The 17,477-nt window shown below is 37.7% G+C and overlaps 4 protein-coding genes across 4 annotated transcripts; 3 read left to right on the forward strand and 1 right to left on the reverse strand.

Annotated features, from left to right (window-relative positions):
* Nucleotides 1,860-3,326, forward strand: LOC18769779 (transcription factor HEC2). Its single transcript, XM_007203896.2, has one exon. The coding sequence runs from the start codon at nt 2,258-2,260 to the stop codon at nt 3,056-3,058; it is 801 nt and encodes a 266-aa protein (XP_007203958.1). The 5' UTR covers nt 1,860-2,257; the 3' UTR covers nt 3,059-3,326.
* On the forward strand, nt 7,091-9,879 carry LOC18770986. The gene is made up of 5 exons (XM_007201971.2): nt 7,091-7,445; nt 7,991-8,184; nt 8,279-8,312; nt 8,481-9,109; nt 9,484-9,879. The coding sequence occupies exons 1-5, from the start codon at nt 7,142-7,144 to the stop codon at nt 9,745-9,747; spliced, it is 1,425 nt and encodes a 474-aa protein (XP_007202033.1). The 5' UTR covers nt 7,091-7,141; the 3' UTR covers nt 9,748-9,879.
* Nucleotides 10,581-13,593, reverse strand: LOC109950407. The gene is made up of 2 exons (XM_020569001.1): nt 11,197-13,593; nt 10,581-11,075 (listed from the first exon to the last, which is right to left on the reverse strand). Exons 1-2 carry the CDS (start codon nt 13,591-13,593, stop codon nt 10,581-10,583), a joined length of 2,892 nt encoding a protein of 963 aa, XP_020424590.1.
* On the forward strand, nt 15,145-17,425 carry LOC18769119. Its single transcript, XM_007201970.2, has 5 exons — nt 15,145-15,521; nt 15,651-15,844; nt 15,946-15,979; nt 16,216-16,844; nt 17,034-17,425. The coding sequence occupies exons 1-5, from the start codon at nt 15,218-15,220 to the stop codon at nt 17,295-17,297; spliced, it is 1,425 nt and encodes a 474-aa protein (XP_007202032.2). The 5' UTR covers nt 15,145-15,217; the 3' UTR covers nt 17,298-17,425.

Genomic DNA, 17,477 nt, shown 5'->3' on the forward strand with positions numbered 1-17,477 from the left:
TGCAAGCTATTAGGATAATTAAGACAAGGTCGGTGGTGCATGGAGATTAAAACTAGTTACTCTAGGCTGTGCCTAGCTATCAATCCCAAAGCAATGGGAGAACTTCCCCATTTAAAAAAAGCAACTGTTGATTTTTGTACTTGCTACAAGTTGAATTTTGATTTTGAGGGCCTTGTAGGCACCGTCACTAAGATTCCTCACTGACTAATTTCAACAAGTACGGTTACGAAAAGCACTTGTGTTGCTTTCAATTATCATCAATAGGTAAGAAAAAGGTTTCTTGAGCAATAATGTTAATATGAGAACTTCAAGCAAGACAATATGAGAGGAAGCAAATTCAACAGTAGCTGTTGGCCTGTGCAATTGAGGTGCAAAGTAAAACTTTTTTCTTAAATGCTTTTAGGCTTAAGAATATCATAGGGAGACAGAGAGAGCGATAGCTTGTACTGAAAATTGGGACCACTTTCTGAGCAATTTTATTATCTGCTCAAGATTCTTTTCTGTTGATAACAATTGTTTTCTCTTTCTCACTCTCCAATCTTTTTTTTTTTTTTTTCATAACCTATACACCAACTCTCTGAAGCAGAGGAGGCAAGGTTAAAATCTTCACATCTGTTTTACAGAAGAGAGTCTTTGCACGCATGCAGTAGAAGAACCCAACAAGAAGAAGAAAAAAGAAAAAAGAAAAGAGAAAAAAGCATGAGTAATTCTGATATGGTAGGAAATTGTAAAAAGAAAAAAGTACCCAGAAAACCCAACCAAAAAAGATGATGTGATGTGGTAGAAAATTGGAGTATTGATTGAATGGTTTCTGTTCTGATCATGGAATTCAAAATTCCCTTTCCAACTTTTATCTGTCTCGCACTGTGCTCAGTTTTTCAAGCCAGCAATCTCCATCTGCTTTTACGTCACATCAGATTTACTAATCTTAATTAGTTACCATGTCCATGGAAACTGCAAAAGGGTTTGCTCTGTATAAAGTTTGTTGCTATTAGTTAGCAAGGAAGAAGACATTTAATACTTTTTACCAGTTGGTGAAAAATGAAAAGAAAATCAAAGATAAAGAAGAAAAAAGAGTTGTTTCTGGGAAGCAATCACCATCACCGTCAGTTCCTAATCCACCTTGGGAAGTGTGCCAATACCAGACAGCAGCAGCGCACAACAGGATCAGGATACTGCAAATTACAATTCCACCCCAAGGTGGAAGAATACTGCACAAGTAGGCCCCAACCCCACTTCACCCCAAAAAGACTTTCTTATCCCGGTTTCATTGTCACCTTCTTCCTATCTCTCTACAGTATATCACTTATCAAAAAAGAAGAGATATAGGAAAAAGAAGCAATAAAATGAGAGTATGAAAGTATTTCTCCACTTCATCCATCACCTGAAAAAAAAAAAAAAAAGAAGAAAGAAGGGGCAATAAAACGAGGTTATGGAAGTATTTCTCCACTTCACCCACCAGAATATGTCAACGCCGGTGGCTTATTCCAGTGACAGCCACATTCAATTGGGTATTAATATTTTAAAGCTGGTATAGCTAAACTCTGGGAGGCTGGGGTTATGTTATTTTATTTTCTGACACATTTCATGTGACTGTGGGTACCTAATTCATCTTTTTGTGTTCATAAAGTAAATATTTTTTAGGCAAAGCAATGGCCTTTCAGTCAAAGAGATCATATAGTTCATGCACCTTCATTCAATTAGTGCTCTACCCTTAATCTCATATACTCCTTGCATCTTTGACCATTTGTTGATCAGAACCAAATGATCGGATGGTTGATGAGAATACTTCATTGAGATAGCCCTACATGATGGGCGGTCTCTATCATATTCATTAATGCATTCATAAATGAGTTTTCTTGAATATTTCTACAGGTTTCCATTGATACACACACACACATATATATATATATATCTCAAATGTTTACAACTTGCTATATAAAGTCCTTCCCACTTACAAGTGAAGCCTGCTGGATTCTGTAATTGGGTTTTTCCCAGTATTTAAAATCATTCTCAACTTTCCTTCACTATTTTATTCACTTGCTTTCAACTTTCCTCCATCTCCTTATCCCTGTCACTGCACAACACATCTCATATATACAACCCTAAAGTCCCTCCTCTCTCCTCAGCTCCCCCATACCTCTGTTTTCTCTGTTTCTCATCACATTATTTCCAGTCTGTGTTCTGCACCCACTTCCCCATCTTTCAATAGAACTGTGTGTGTTTGTGTGTGGTTTAAGAAAAAGTCTGGGTGGCCATGGATGTTGACATGCTAAAATCATCATCATCATCATCATCAGCAGGTGATGATCACCATCATCACATGGACATGATGACAATGATGATGCAAATGCAAATGCACAAGCAGCAGTCTTCTGATCACTTCTGTGACTCTTACCACAACAGCAGCAACCCCACATTTCCAGAGATAGATTTCACTTGGGGATCAAACTCAAACATCACCAACAACATTGAAACAATCTCATCTCTCCCCATTTTCCACAACCCGAATGCAGTTTCTTCACAACATTCACAGCCCACGTTGATAAACCCTGCCTTGCCTTCCTCTGTTTCTTTCATGGGAAACCAAATTCAGGAGCCCCTCACCCCAAGGCTCATCAAAACTAGCCCTCCTCCTACTTCATATGAGAAGAGAAACTCCATGGCTGCAATGAGAGAGATGATTTTCAGAATTGCGGCAATGCAGCCAATTCAAATAGACCCCGAATCGGTGAAGCCCCCGAAGAGGAGGAATGTTAAGATTTCTAAAGATCCACAGAGCGTGGCAGCGAGGCACAGGAGGGAAAGGATAAGCGAGAAGATTAGAATTCTGCAGAGACTTGTTCCTGGCGGGACTAAAATGGACACAGCTTCTATGCTAGATGAAGCTATACATTATGTGAAGTTTTTGAAGAAACAAGTGCAGACTTTGGAGAGGGCTGGGGCAGATAGACCGATTGGTGTTGGCTTCCAGGGGGCTGGTCAATTGGGCAATGTGAACTATTCTGCTTTGTTGAGGCCTTCTCACTTGGTTGGGTCTATGCAGATGCTGAGATGATGAGAGATTTGCTTTGAAATATCATGTATTGTTGTACGTTTGATCGATTATTCTGAGGGGCATGTAAAGAAGTTGTTAATCTGTACTTGTTACTTGTTGATTCTTAATGTTATTTTGAAGAAAATTTATGATGTATGCATGCTTTCAGAAATTGCATCAAGTCATGTATTGGAAAATAGTATATCCATGCAAACACTATTTACATTGCCCAAATATCCCAACCAACTTCAAGTGCAAAAATATTTGTTAAAAAGAAAAAAAAAATTACCACTGGATCTACAGCAATTAATGATATAAGGCCTTTCACCATGGTTCTTCATGGGCACAAGAGATCCACCAGTGGTTCGGCTTGAGTACTGTAGATAGTTCAGTTTGGAAGGACAAATTGATCCATGGATGTGGAAAATGGGGCATGAAGAATGTTATAGGCAGTGTCATTATAAATTGCATGCTCATGAAGATGGCATTGGCTCGATACAAGCGATGATAATCTACAAGTTAGAACTTGGTGATTCACTACTAATTGCACCGATGTCATTTGAGGTAAAATCCTACACCTAAATGGATTCATACTTACTACGGATAATAGGGCTCATGCTTAGTTTAACAAGCTTTTGCATCTGGTTGTACTATATGTTTGTCAAGCTAAAATGGTAATTTACAGAGAGCTTCAACCCTCCCATATAAATATTGCATGATCATGAAGATGCCATTGGGGACTACAGATACTTGACAGTACATAGAGGACCATGTAGTGAGATGTTATCCCCAACAAAAGGTGAACAAGAAAATGAAACTTCAACTTTCCCATAGAGTCTCATTCACCCACAATGTAAAATGTTGAAAAAGGATAGAGAACTCTCTTCCCTCCTAATTAAGGGACCATCTTTCTCTCTTATGGTATTGTTTACACCATAACTTTTCCAAGTCAGGCCGTCGTGCAAGTTGCCATGCATGGGTGGATCATCCGCACCACCAACATCACTTGCACGTCCCGCATTCACACCAAGAAAGACGCCAAGTTGCATCATTTTCTCGGCCAATGAAATATTGTATTTGTATTATCTTTATTAATATAAAAAGAGGCCGGGAATATTTTGGGTCAACAAGTATTTGTGATTATCTCGTGATTAATTCTATACATATTATAACACAAATGTAACGTGAACGTATCCCAATTAAGAATGCCCCATATAAGTTCCTAGATTGTTAGGCTTAGCTCCTGCAATGGAGGTGTGGGTGGTAGGTTGCCTCCCAGGGCAGGGTCGAATAATGGAAGTGTTTATGTCTCTAGGATCATGCCTCACAACAAACAGCCGTTTATCTCCTCTAGCATAAAAAAAACAAATAAAAAAGAAAATTGCATTAAAAGAAGGAAAACAAAGAAAAAAATAATGGTCAAATCACATCTATATACATCAAATAGACCCATGTGAGATACCTTACTAAGTTTCCAACATCCAAAAGAAGCTTTCATTATTAGAGAGGGCATAGCACCAAGTCCCCTTTTTTCACAAATCCATGAAATGAGTCGATTCTTTCAACCCCGCAACAAGTGCATTGTATTTGCATCATCCTTCTGACACATTCTTCTATCATAATTTCATTTTCCATCTTCCTATCTACTCCTTTTTCATATTCTATTGTCCATCAAATTAATTTTCATCTTTCTCGTAAACTCGTATTATATTCGTGTTTAAATTTTATGAGCTACACTAATAACAACAAAGTCGTGTATTTATTGATCCAAAAATGTTAGTATTAGCAACAATAATCTTTAACTGCTTCATATAAGCAAATGTTCGCTTGTCAAATAGTTTGAAATCTGTGATTTAGAGCATCTAATAAAATAACGGTTGAGCAATTGGAGGTGCACTAAATTAAGATGGGAAGAAGCCACTATAAATGAAGATAAGGTGGTGTGACCGTGTGAGCAACAAAGGAATTTTTTTAGATAGGAAAGTTATTATTTTTATATATATCTATAGAGCATATGTATGAATGCAGACGATAAAATGGTTGGTTGGATTAGATGTTGGCAGGGGAGTAGCCAATTTAAAGGGGGGCAGGTGGAGCACGCGTATCTAATATCTTTGAACCAAATTCTCTCTTCCTCTCTTATGTTGGAAGATGACAATTCATTCCCATGTCCCTTATGCAAGGTGAGATGTATTGAGATGATATACACACAGTAGATCTCCTACAAATCTAAGGGAGAAAAAAGAAAAATATATTTGATAGAAATTTAATTGCAAGGTTGGGTCCAATCTACAATTCAATTCATCTGCTTGAAAGTAAAAAAATAATTGAGTTTCAACTCTTTGTTTCGTTCTTGTTGGTAATACTATTTGCTAACATGTAACCAAAAAACTTGCAATACAGTAGAATTTTGTGCACCAAGACTTAGAGATCCGACTTCTCGAAAGCATATGTAACTATATATATATATATATATATTTTCACTCAGTTGAAAAACTTGCAATTGCAATTAAACTCCTAAAACTCTTTATGATCTGATTCATAGTGTAGTGATATTTTATCTTCCCACCGTTGAAAGAGTACCAAATTCGAATCATAATCTTCAATTGATAAAAAGATAAAGACTCCCTAAGCCCTCTAAACCTTACTAAACTTGGTGTAGTTTTATTTTGTGCTTAAAGATTTATGGCCTCTCCAAGGGGTGTATAGCTCATCAATTGATTAGAGTAGCTACACATGCATCCGAGATTCTATGTTTGAATCTCTCTATATTGATATCGCTTGTAAAAAAACAAAAAAGATTTATGGGCTTCTTGAGTTAAATTGGCTTTGAGTTAAGCGGCTAGAGAAAATGCCAAATGCCATATAGGTTGAGGCAAGAAAGTCAGGCATTGAGGGCAACTTAAGGAAATTGAAAAGGCCGAATATTATTTTCTCCATTGCGCAACAACAAAGAACCTTATGGTGGGCTAACATGATCTCGTTAAGTGGAAAAAGGTATTGATTTGCAGATTAGTAATCTCAAGTTCGAATTCCTATGACATCTTATTTGTGTGTGTGTGAGAACTCCCCCCTCACCTATATTCCCCCTTTTTCTTTAGACTACCGCTTTAAACTTAAAAAAAAGAAGAAAAAAAAAGAAAGAAAAGGAAACCCTATGATGGGCTGTCATGAAATGCAACAGTACTACCAATGAAGAGTTGAATTTCAAAATCTGTATTTGGACCCCTAAAAAGCTCAAATGAACCCACGTACAGTTGGACATTGCTTAATGGGCTGAGACTTTTTGGTTGAAGGGCCTTCTTTAAGAAAGTCATGTGGCACACAAAATTGTGTTCAATGTCCATGCCTTGATCACAAACCAAACTTGGTTCCTTTAGACCGGCAAGCTTATGATTTTTACTCTAATTAAACACATCATGATCTTCATTTGAGATTTAAATAAAAAAGGATGTGTTTAATCTCATAAGATTAGTCACATGACACGTGAGGGGTTGAAGGTTGATGAAATAATATAAGAGATGAATTGCATGCAACAAATATATAATATATAAAAAATGGTCTTATCGCAAGCTCTGTTGTCCACATCTTATGATGCAGATGCACTTGGTGAAAAACCAAACACTTTTGGAAAATGACAACGACAGACAGGTCAACCAAAGTTTTGAATGCTTCTTGTATATTTTTTATTTTTACGCACAAGATTTATGTGTAAAATTTAGTAAGGGAATTAGGATGAGCCTGTAGTGCCTAATTTTATTGACGCAGTCGTCCATGAGAAAAATGAGAATAAAATAAAACGTTTTAGGTTTAAATCAACATTCAAACCCTAGCTTGTGAAGAACGTATTCCACATTATATATGAACATTTCTTGTGAAGAACGTATTCCACATTATATATGAACATTTCTTGTGAAGAACGTGTCAAAGATGGTATAACAAAAGACTTATTATTATCTATTTCAATTTCTGTTCGTAGCAGCCACCATAACCCTAGCTTATCTATATATAGACTACTTCTAACGTGGGATTCAGAGTGCAGAAAATAAACATTATTGGGAACTCAACCACTAAGAAGTCTTAGATTAATTATATTATTCTCTCATGGCTTGCGACAAGAGTTTCTCTACCAATTACTTGCTGTTGGAACCCAAGGATGTGGGTTTCTTTGATCTGATTCACATCTTGTTCTCCAATAACTTGGAGAGGAGAAGGTTCGTTGACTCTTTTGAGCAGACCGAGGATGAGTTTGCGCGCAGATGGCTCATATTTCTCTCCGTTGTTGTCCAAAAGTTGCTGCAATTGGTGGCAAAGCCAATGGCAATTATTGGCTGGGGGATTGAAACGTGCTTGAACCTCTTTTCAAGTAACCGCAACTTGGTTGGCCTCCTGCTGGATCTCTTTCGAGGTAGCTATAATTTTGGTCCCTTCTCATGCATGCATAGCATCCTAAAATACTTTTAATGTATGTAATTTCTCTTGGTTAACCTTAAATGATGATTGTCATAGTTGCCATATACGCTAAAGTTGAAGGCACCAGCACTTCTAAATGAAGGTAGCAGCAGTGAGTTGCCGTGAATGCTATGGCATTCATGGCAGTCAGTGGTGGAGTCACACGCAGGCCTTGATCATCAAGAACCTGCAACCTACATGTGACTGTTTATAAAATTAAGAACATATGTGGTTTTTGGGGAAGATTTTGAGAAAAAGAAAGAAGCAATTCACATAGTTGGTCCCTTATTAAAAACAATTCTAGCTCTGCCCTAATGGCATCACTTCTAAATCGAGGCAACGGTCCCAGCTCCGTTGCCACTCTGTGGGAAGTTGGTAGTTGTATTAGTTGGTGTATCCCATATAATATAACATATAGCAGATGATAATTTATCTAATCTGTGAACCATGAGATCTATAAACAACAGAGAAAATATTTAATATTATTAATTATGTGCGCAGGTGAGGATATAATACCCAAAAAAGACTCAAGAACGTTCTTGTCGTTTGTTGGAAATTTGGACAAGCGAGTGGAGTTGGACAAAAGAATCAAACGTGGAGATGGCAATTATAATGCAGCACTCAGTATGATGGCGTCTAAAATATCATATGAGAACAAATTCTACATCCAAACTGCGGTCCAGGATCACTGGAAGGTATGGCGATTTACATCTTTAATTTGCTCCAAATGCTTCCAGTAATTTAATAATTACTATAATTAATTGCCTTTTTCCCCTCTTCTTTTGGCAGATGGAGTTCTTGGGCTCTTACGACTTCTGGAATGGTAAGAAATAACTTGAATTGTATATAAATTAACATGATAATGTTTTATAAGTAAAATAGTTGGACATAACATGTCAAATTGTGTGATAAGAATTTTCGTATTAGCACTGTATATATATGTGTATGATAAAAACTATAACTGGACATTATTATTATTATTGTCTGCCAGATTATCAAGGAAAAGCCACAACACAAGCGTTTGTGCTACGTGACAGAAGTGCTGACCATGACACTATTGTTGTGGCCTTTAGAGGTACAGAAGCTTTTGATGCGGATGCATGGTGCACTGACGTTGACATCTCTTGGTATGAGCTCCAAGGGGTTGGAAAGATCCATGGAGGCTTTATGAAAGCACTTGGATTGCAGAAGAGTGTTGGTTGGCCCGAGCCGGAGGAAATCAAACAAGATGATAGCCACCCAGCCTTTGCTTACTATGCCATTAGGGATATGCTGAAGAAACTTGTGCTTGAAAATGACAAAGCAAGATTTATTGTAACTGGGCACAGTTTAGGTGGGGCACTAGCAATTCTCTTTCCGGCAGTTTTAACATTTCACAAGGGAGAGGATTCAGATCTGCTGTTGGAGAGATTGGAGGGAGTTTATACATTTGGACAACCTAGGGTTGGAGATGAGAGATTTGGGCAGTACATGGAAAACAAGTTGAAAGAGCATAGGGTTAAGTATTTTAGGTTTGTCTATGCTAATGACATGGTGCCCAGGTTGCCTTATGATGACCGGTCCCTAATGTTCAAGCACTTTGGGACATGCCTCTACTATAATAGGGAATATGAAGTTCAGGTAACAACTGCTTTTCTCTTATCAAATTCAACTGATAAAATCCAGTACTAAAAGAAGTGTTAATGCTCTCTTACCAAACTTGTGTTGCTACGCAAATGTTTATGTTGCCAAGCAGTGAGTTTGTACCACATATTCAAGTAAAATCAACATGGTCAGTAGTCCAAATTCACAAATCTGGCACATTACATTTGTGGAATGCATAAAATTCGACATGTTGAATAAATATGCATGTGAAACCCACTTGTAGAGTTGGTTATGACCATAATACATATGTGATCCGTAAGTGTGGTACAAATATTTTAACTCTAGAACATTAACTCTCACAATATGAAATTACAATTACATGCTTCTTATTATGATGTTAATGTGTGCAGGTTGTTCGAGAAGAGCCAAACAAGAATTACTTCTCCCTAGGGAGTGCTATTCCCATGATGATGAATGCTTTTGGTGAGCTGATAAGAAGTTTCATCATTCCAATTAAGGAGGGACCCGATTACATAGAAGGGCCCTTCTTGAAATTGGTTAGGCTAATCGGTTTGGTAATACCAGGAGCAGCAGCACATTGTCCCCAAGATTATGTAAATTCCACCAGATTGGGATCCTCAAAAGTCTTCCTCCCGCCCAACCATTACATATGAAACTAAAATATGCATGTCTAGTCCTGCATGCCTACAATTCTAAGCAGGATTGCAATTTCCCCATTTATTTTAAGTACATATCAAACTTCAAATTCCTTATCTTAATCTTGCTCCTTATATTTTCTCTACCAATGATATTATTTGTAGAAAATATTTATTGACTGCCTCTCTAATAGAGGTGAGCCTTAATGTATAACCCACTTATATATATATATATATATATATATATATATATATTAGAGAAGTGGTAAGTAATGTGGTTCGAAATGATAACAGAAAAGAAGAAGAAGAGTATTTCAGAGATATCAGAAAAAGAGAAAGAAAAATGGAGAAGACTAAAGAATTTCTGAGTTTTGATTATTAACTAACTTTTACAAAGCATAGCCCACTCTTATATGTAAACAGATTACAGAGAAGCTTAACTAACTAACCACACAGCTTAGCTGTCTAACTAATACACGTGCTAGATACCAGACTTGTAACAAACTTACTGACTTGCTAACCATAGTTAACATAATAACCATAGTTAACATTTTCCCTACTTAGGTAACTCTAGCTTAACCTAAGATGAGCACAATGCTGTGAGAAGATAGGACCATGTAAACCCTTTGTAAAAACATCAGCAAGTTGTTCATCTGTTGAAACATATTGAACCAGCAAATCCTTCTTCTGCACTCGCTCCCTGACAAAATGGAAATCAATGTCCAAGTGTTTAATCCGGGAATGATATACTGGATTTGAACTAAGAGCCAACGCAGACAGATTATCACAATATGCAACTGGAGGATCTGGCAGATACAACTTCCAGTCTTTTAAAACCTGTCGAATCCAAGCTAATCAGCAGTAGTATTGGCTAGAGCCCTGTACTCTGCCTCTGTAGAACTTCTGGAAACAGAGCCTTGTTTCTTTGATTGCCAAGATATAGGATTGCTGCCCAAAAATATCACAAAACCTGTTGTAGACCTGCGAGTATTGATGTCCCCTGCCCAGTCGGCATCACTATATGCAGAGAGATTCATATCACCAGCTGTAAAACTCAGGCCAAATGCTAGAGTACTTTGCACATATCTGAGTATCCTTTTCACCAAATGCCAATGAAGATCAGTAGGTTGATTCATGTATTGGCACACTGAGTTGACAGAATAAGCAAGATCTGGTCTAGTAAAAGTCAAATATTGGAGAGCCCCTACAATGCTCCTAAACAATGTTGGATCAGGTAATACTTCACCAAAATCTCTTAACACCTGCGTATGCGGTTTACATGGAGTTGAGCAGGCTCGACAAGAGTTCATCCCAGCTTTGTGAAGCAACTCTTTAGCATATTTGAACTGATTAACAAATATATCATGGTTCTATAGCTAGGCATAAAGCTTGGTTGATGACAAACTTGTTAGTGACGATATCATAACACAAAACACCTTTATACCCTGAAGAATAACCTAAAAATACACATTGAGTGGTTCGAGGTTGAAACTTATGCACATTATAAGGTCTGAGATATGGATATACAGCAGTGCCAAATATTCTCAAAAATTGTAACTCTGGTTGCTTGCCGTACAATCGAAAATAAGGAGCCTGATGCTTTAAGGCTTGACTTGGCATTCTATTTATTAAGTAGACAGCATGTGCAAGAGAATAATACCAGAACTGTCCAGGCATATTAGCAGCAGTCAGAAGAGTTAGAGCAGTCTCCACAACATGTCTGTTTTTCCTCTCAGCCATACCATTTTGCTGTGGGGTGTATGGACATGTAAACTGATGCAAAATACCATGATTGGCAAGAAAGTCAGTAAATGGTTTGCTAATATACTCGCCACCACTATCACTCTGAAAATGATGAATTTTAGCATTAAACTGAGTCTGAATCAAAGCAAAGAATTTGAGAAATTTGGAGAACACCTCAGATTTATTAAAAAGGGGATATATCCATACAAAGCTAGTACACTCATCTAAGAAGAGTACAAAATATCGAAAGCCATGAATGGACTTAAAATGTGAAGGGCCCCAGACATCACTATGTATCTTAGAAAAAGGAATTTCTGTCTTAACATGAATACTTGAAAAAGGCAGCCTGCGCATCTTTCCTTGAAGACATGAAGGACACAAATCAAATTGTGCATCTTCTGAAACAACCATGTTGGAATCTTTAAGCATAAGCTTAACCACCTCATTTGTTGGATGACCCAATCTTTGATGCCATGTAGTAGAACCCACACGCTGACCAAGATAAGCTGTTGGACTGGAAGACGAGAACCGGGCTGACATAACTTTACATGGTATAGGATATAAGCCATTATGGCTAGAGCCCTTTAGAAGAATTGCCTTTGTTGTCTTGTCCTGTATACAGAAACCAGTAGAATCAAAGCTTATGATACAATGATTATCTTTGCATAACTGATTCACAGATAAAAGATTGGCAGAGAGCTTTGGAACATGAAAAACAGAAGGCATTTTAAGAGAAGTAGAAGCATAAGACAAAGCAGTAGTGCCAATATTTGTTATATTCAAACCTTCCCCATTCCCCACAGTCACTTGATCAATGGACTCACAGGGGGTAACATCATGCAGAGTAGACACATCAGCAACCATATGATGGGAAGCTCCACTGTCTGCAATCCAAACATGGTCTGCCATCTCTTGTCTCGAAGGAGTTGGCATTGGAGCATAACCATGTGTAGGCATATAAGAACTGTGAGCTGCCATAGCAGAGATAGTGGATGGAGGAGCTTGACCTTGATAGACATAATTTGAGCGATGGAAGCAATCCAAAGCACCATGACCCCTCTTACCACAAATTTGACAAGCAATGATTGACCTAGAAAGTTTAGAACTGTCATCACCATGACGATGATAACAATTCACAGCAGTGTGGCCACGTTTGCCACAAATCTGGCATTCCGGAACAACAGAGAATTTAGAAGCTGAACCACCAGAAAACCTGCCATGAAAATCGGAACTTGGATGCCGAGTATGTGAAAAACGACCACGTCCAGAGGCAAAACCTCTACCATTACCAGAGGAAAAACCTCGACCATTGCCAGAGAAGGATTGAGAACCAGAGACTCTATTATGAAAACCAGAAGCATCTTGAGAACCCATATAGGCAACAGAAGGAGTGGGAAGTAAACCCATACCAGTAGAAGAAGAATAAGGATGCTGCAACACCTGACCGGGAGAAGAGGTAGAAGACATATACAGAGCATGGTGAGTGTGAATCCGAGCATCCTCAGTCTGTTCCGCAGCAAGCAATTGAGCACGAAAATCTTTTGGGGAGATCACCGAGTCACGAGCAATGAGAACTGTCTTGATCATGTCATACTCCGAAGGCAACCCATTTAAGACGGTGATCATAAAATCATCATCTGAAATTGGCACCCCAGCAGAAGATAACTTATCACGAATGTGTTTAAGGCGAAGAAGAAACCGCTCAATGGAGGCGGCACCTTTCTGAGCAGTCTGCAGCTCAGTCTTGAGATGATTAATTCGAGCCCGTGATACAGTAGCATAGCGGTCAGAAAGTTGAAGCCATGCCTCGCGAGCAATCTTGCTGCCAATGACATATTCCAATGCCTCATCAGAGAGAGTGGCAATCAGAAAACTCAAGAGAGACTTGTCAGTACGCAACCAATCCCTATAAGCAGCCGTGACCTCAGAAGTAACACCAATTTCATTAAGAATCGCAAATTTGGGGGGAGGCACAAGCGAGCCATCAAAATGGCCAAAGAGATCATAGCCTTGGAGCAGAGATTCAATCTGAAAACTCCACTTAAGAAAATTATCATCACCAAGACGAATAGTAACCATACCCAAGAGACCTTCAATCTTGATGGACGGAGACGACGCCATGAGAAGTAAGAAATCCCGAAGTGCAGCAAATCCCTAAAGGCAAGAAATCCCTAAACGAAGACCGAAAGAAGATGTGAAGAACAAATTGAAGAAATTTGAAGAAAGAAAGAACGAATTGAGGAGTTGAAGAACAAACTGAAGAATTGAAGAATTGAAAAATGGAAAAACAAACGAAAGAATTGAAGCAGAATGTGACGAAGGGAAGAGCGAAGCAAAAGGATCAAGAAAGAGCGTGAGCGATGCTGGCTCTTGATACCATGATAACAGAAAAGAAGAAGAAGAGTATTTCAGAGATATCAGAAAAAGAGAAAGAGAAATGGAGAAGACTAAAGAATTTCTGAGTTTTGATTATTAACTAACTTTTACAAAGCATAGCCCACTCTTATATGTAAACAGATTACAGAGAAACTTAACTAACTAACCACACAGCTTAGCTGTCTAACTAATAAACGTGCTAGATACCAGACTTGTAACAAACTTACTGACTTGCTAACCATAATTAACATAATAACCATAGTTAACACGCAAATATAATACAAATAGCAGTACTTTGGTGGAGAGTCACCTATATATGAAAAGATGTGTTATGAGCATTTGTCATTAACATAAGTTTATAAGGAATTTTTCTTAATTTGATTTTGAGTTTGAGGTGGAGAGTAAACTTCCTTTAGAAATCACCACCACCTAATATATGCCAAGGTCATTTCGTATAAAAAATATATATGGCGAGACAACAATTTGCAAAAGAAAAATACTTTTGATAGTATTAGTGATGATGATACTCTCTCAATAATGATAGAATAGAATATTAGTTTTTAGCTTGTCAGGAACATAATCTTCTACGTACTGTGTCTCAATCTCCATTTTCTCTGAAATGATTCCTGTTTGTCGGTCTTTTGTAAATATACATTCAGAAATAGAACAGAAATTAAAGCACCTATACCACGTGAAAACTGAAACACTTTGGAAAAGGTCATCGCCAGGCCAATGAAACATTCATTCCAAATAAAAAGCTCATATATTCCATTCATATGAGATTTCATTCGAATTTGAGATTATTAGTCTGTAAATTAAGATCCGAGCGAAATAATTAAAAAAGGGTTGCCAAATTTGTTATATTCCTATGTTTGGCAGTTGGGTTTGATCCATATGTTGCTACCAATAATTTAAGAAAAAGAGCCAAGACCATGCTTTTTATTTTTAAAAATTTTGTTTTCCAAGCCTGTACTACTTTCGTTTTTGTTCATTTTCGTCGAAGTCTCTGAGAAGTTGTGCAAGTTGTACTCATTTTGCACGCACGTTGTTTACTAGTACAGTGGGGTCAAATGAGTACAAAAGTGTCTTTGCCATCCTGAAAAAGAAGAAATAGTCTTGTCCCATCCAAATTTGTGGAGTTCGTCCACTAAAAAAAGGATAATAAAGAAAAGATTCCACGCAATAATTCATATACCTTTCCTTGAAGTGAACGCGTGAGTCAAAGAAGTGTAAAGAAGAGCATGCTACAATTATTTGCAGGGATAAATAGTAACTCTATCTAGCTATATATGCTACAATTATTGTACGTATGAGAGTAAACTTTAGCTATATTTAAACTAGTTCTAACTTGGTTGAGAGCACTGAAATCATGGCTTGTGACAAGGGATTTTCTTGCACCTACATGCTCTTGGAACCCAAAGATGTGGGTTTCTTTGATCTGATTCACATCTTGTTTTCCAACAACTTAGGGAGAAGGAGGTTTGTCGATTCTTCTGAGGAGACTGAGGATGACTTTGAGCGCAGATGGCTCATATTTCTCTCTATTGTCGTGCAAAAGTTGCTTCAGTTTGTGGCAAAGCCAATGGCAACTATTGGATGGGGGATCGAAATGTGCTTGAATCTTATCTCAAGTAATCAAAGCTTGGTCGGGCTGATCCTAAATTTTCTGCGAGGTATAAGTTTGCTTCCTTCTCATGCATTAACAAGTATTATCATTAATTGTTAAATTTACAGAAATTAATTCAATCTGTGCTGGACTATATTTATATGGAGATTATATTGGATAATGTTTATACGTACAGGTAAGGTTATAATACCAGATAAAGACTCAAGAACATTCTTGTCGTTTATTGGGAATTTGGACAAGCGAGTAGAGCTAGACAAAAGCATCAAACATGGAGATGGCAGGTACAATGCAGCACTTAGTATGATGGCGTCTAAAATATCATATGAGAACGCATTCTACATCCGAACTACGGTCGACCAACACTGGAAGGTATGTCGGAATTTACAACTTTAATTAGGTTTAATAATACTAGAATTTTAATTGCAAAACTCACACCTGCTTTTTGTTTTGTTTTTCCCTTTTTCTGGCAGATGGAGTTCTTGGGCTCTTACGACTTCTGGAATGGTAAGAACTAAACTCAAATTGAAAAGAATTAAAATTAAATCCCACACATATATCGACATAGGATAATGTTTAATCAGTCTAACAAGTAATTTAGGTAAAAGCAACATAATTAACATATCAGAATGTTCGATAATTTCCATATAACATTTGCACATGATATAGCACATGCGTAAATATATGCGTAGGTATATGATCGGTTACATAAAAACTAACTGAAATCATTATTATCTTGGCAGATTATCAAGGAAAAGCTACAACACAAGCCTTTATGCTTCGTGACAAAAGTGATGACCATGACACTATTGTTGTGGCCTTTAGAGGCACCGAACCGTTTGATGCGGATGCATGGTGCTCTGACTTTGACATCTCTTGGTATCAACTCAAAGGGGTTGGAAGGATCCATGGCGGCTTCATGAAATCTCTAGGTTTACAAAAGAATGTTGGTTGGCCTGAGCCAGAGGAAGTCAAACAAGATGATAGCCGCCCAGCCTTAGCTTACTATGCCATTAGGGATATGCTAGAGAAACTCCTGCTTGAAAATGACAAAGCAAGATTTATAATAACTGGGCACAGTTTAGGTGGGGCTCTAGCAATTCTCTTTCCGGCACTCTTAACATTTCACAAGGGAAGAGATTCAGATTTGCTGCTGGAGAGGTTGGAGGGAGTTTACACATTTGGGCAACCTAGAGTTGGAGATAAGGATTTTGGGCAATACATGGAAAAGAAAATGATAGAGCATAAGATTAAGTATTTTAGGTTTGTTTATGGTAATGACATGGTGCCAAGGCTGCCTTATGATGACAAGGCTCTAATGTTCAAGCACTTTGGGACTTGCCTCTACTATAATAGGAAATATGAAGTTCAGGTAACAACTGCTTTTCTCTTATCAAATTCAAGTAATGTTAAAGGAATCACATTTGTAGATTGCATATCGTAAGACCCCACTTGTAGGGGTGGGTCGTGCGTCTAGCTATTTATATGATTCACCAATGTGGTACAAATAATTTTACGTCTAAAAGAGACGCGCCTTAATTAACTTCCACAATATGTACAGGTTGTTCCAGAGGAGCCAAACAAGAACTACTTCTCGCCAAAAAGGACAATTCCCATGATGATAAATGCTTTTGGAGAGTTGATAAGAAGTTTCACCATTCCAGATAAGTTGGGACCAAACTACAAAGAAGGGCTCTTATTCAAAATGTTTAGGCTAATAGGTTTGGTCATGCCAGGCGCATCAGCACATTGTCCCCAAGATTATGTAAATTCCACCAGATTGGGATCCTCTCATGTGTTCCTCCCACCCAAGCATTATCTATGAACTCCTGCCAACGATTGTGAGGAGGATTTCAGTTGTAATCAATTTCAAGTTCCATATTATTTTTAATCTTTTTAAATATATATTGTATTTATTGATTAATGCTTAAATAAACCTATGGTTCTTCCAAATATATCGAAATTCAAATTATTTTCATCCAAATACATTATATAGTAGGTTAAC

Source organism: Prunus persica, chromosome G7 (genome assembly GCF_000346465.2).
Source record: "Prunus persica cultivar Lovell chromosome G7, Prunus_persica_NCBIv2, whole genome shotgun sequence".
Lineage (NCBI taxonomy): Eukaryota > Viridiplantae > Streptophyta > Magnoliopsida > Rosales > Rosaceae > Prunus > Prunus persica.

What these genes read in the sequence shown, in the direction of transcription:
- LOC18769779 (XM_007203896.2), top strand. Translation starts at nt 2,258, where the DNA reads ATGGATGTTGACATGCTAAAATCATCATCATCATCATCATCAGCAGGT.
- LOC18770986 (XM_007201971.2), top strand. Translation starts at nt 7,142, where the DNA reads ATGGCTTGCGACAAGAGTTTCTCTACCAATTACTTGCTGTTGGAACCC. An exon ending in CCTGCTGGATCTCTTTCGAG is followed by an intron (nt 7,446 to 7,990) that starts GTAGCTATAATT and finishes TTATGTGCGCAG; the next exon opens with GTGAGGATATAATACCCAAA. An exon ending in CGGTCCAGGATCACTGGAAG is followed by an intron (nt 8,185 to 8,278) that starts GTATGGCGATTT and finishes TTCTTTTGGCAG; the next exon opens with ATGGAGTTCTTGGGCTCTTA.
- LOC109950407 (XM_020569001.1), bottom strand. Translation starts at nt 13,593, where the DNA reads ATGGCGTCGTCTCCGTCCATCAAGATTGAAGGTCTCTTGGGTATGGTT. An exon ending in AACCTCGAACCACTCAATGT is followed by an intron (nt 11,076 to 11,196) that starts GTATTTTTAGGT and finishes TTTGTTAATCAG; the next exon opens with TTCAAATATGCTAAAGAGTT.
- LOC18769119 (XM_007201970.2), top strand. Translation starts at nt 15,218, where the DNA reads ATGGCTTGTGACAAGGGATTTTCTTGCACCTACATGCTCTTGGAACCC. An exon ending in CGGTCGACCAACACTGGAAG is followed by an intron (nt 15,845 to 15,945) that starts GTATGTCGGAAT and finishes TTTTTCTGGCAG; the next exon opens with ATGGAGTTCTTGGGCTCTTA. An exon ending in CTCTTACGACTTCTGGAATG is followed by an intron (nt 15,980 to 16,215) that starts GTAAGAACTAAA and finishes TTATCTTGGCAG; the next exon opens with ATTATCAAGGAAAAGCTACA.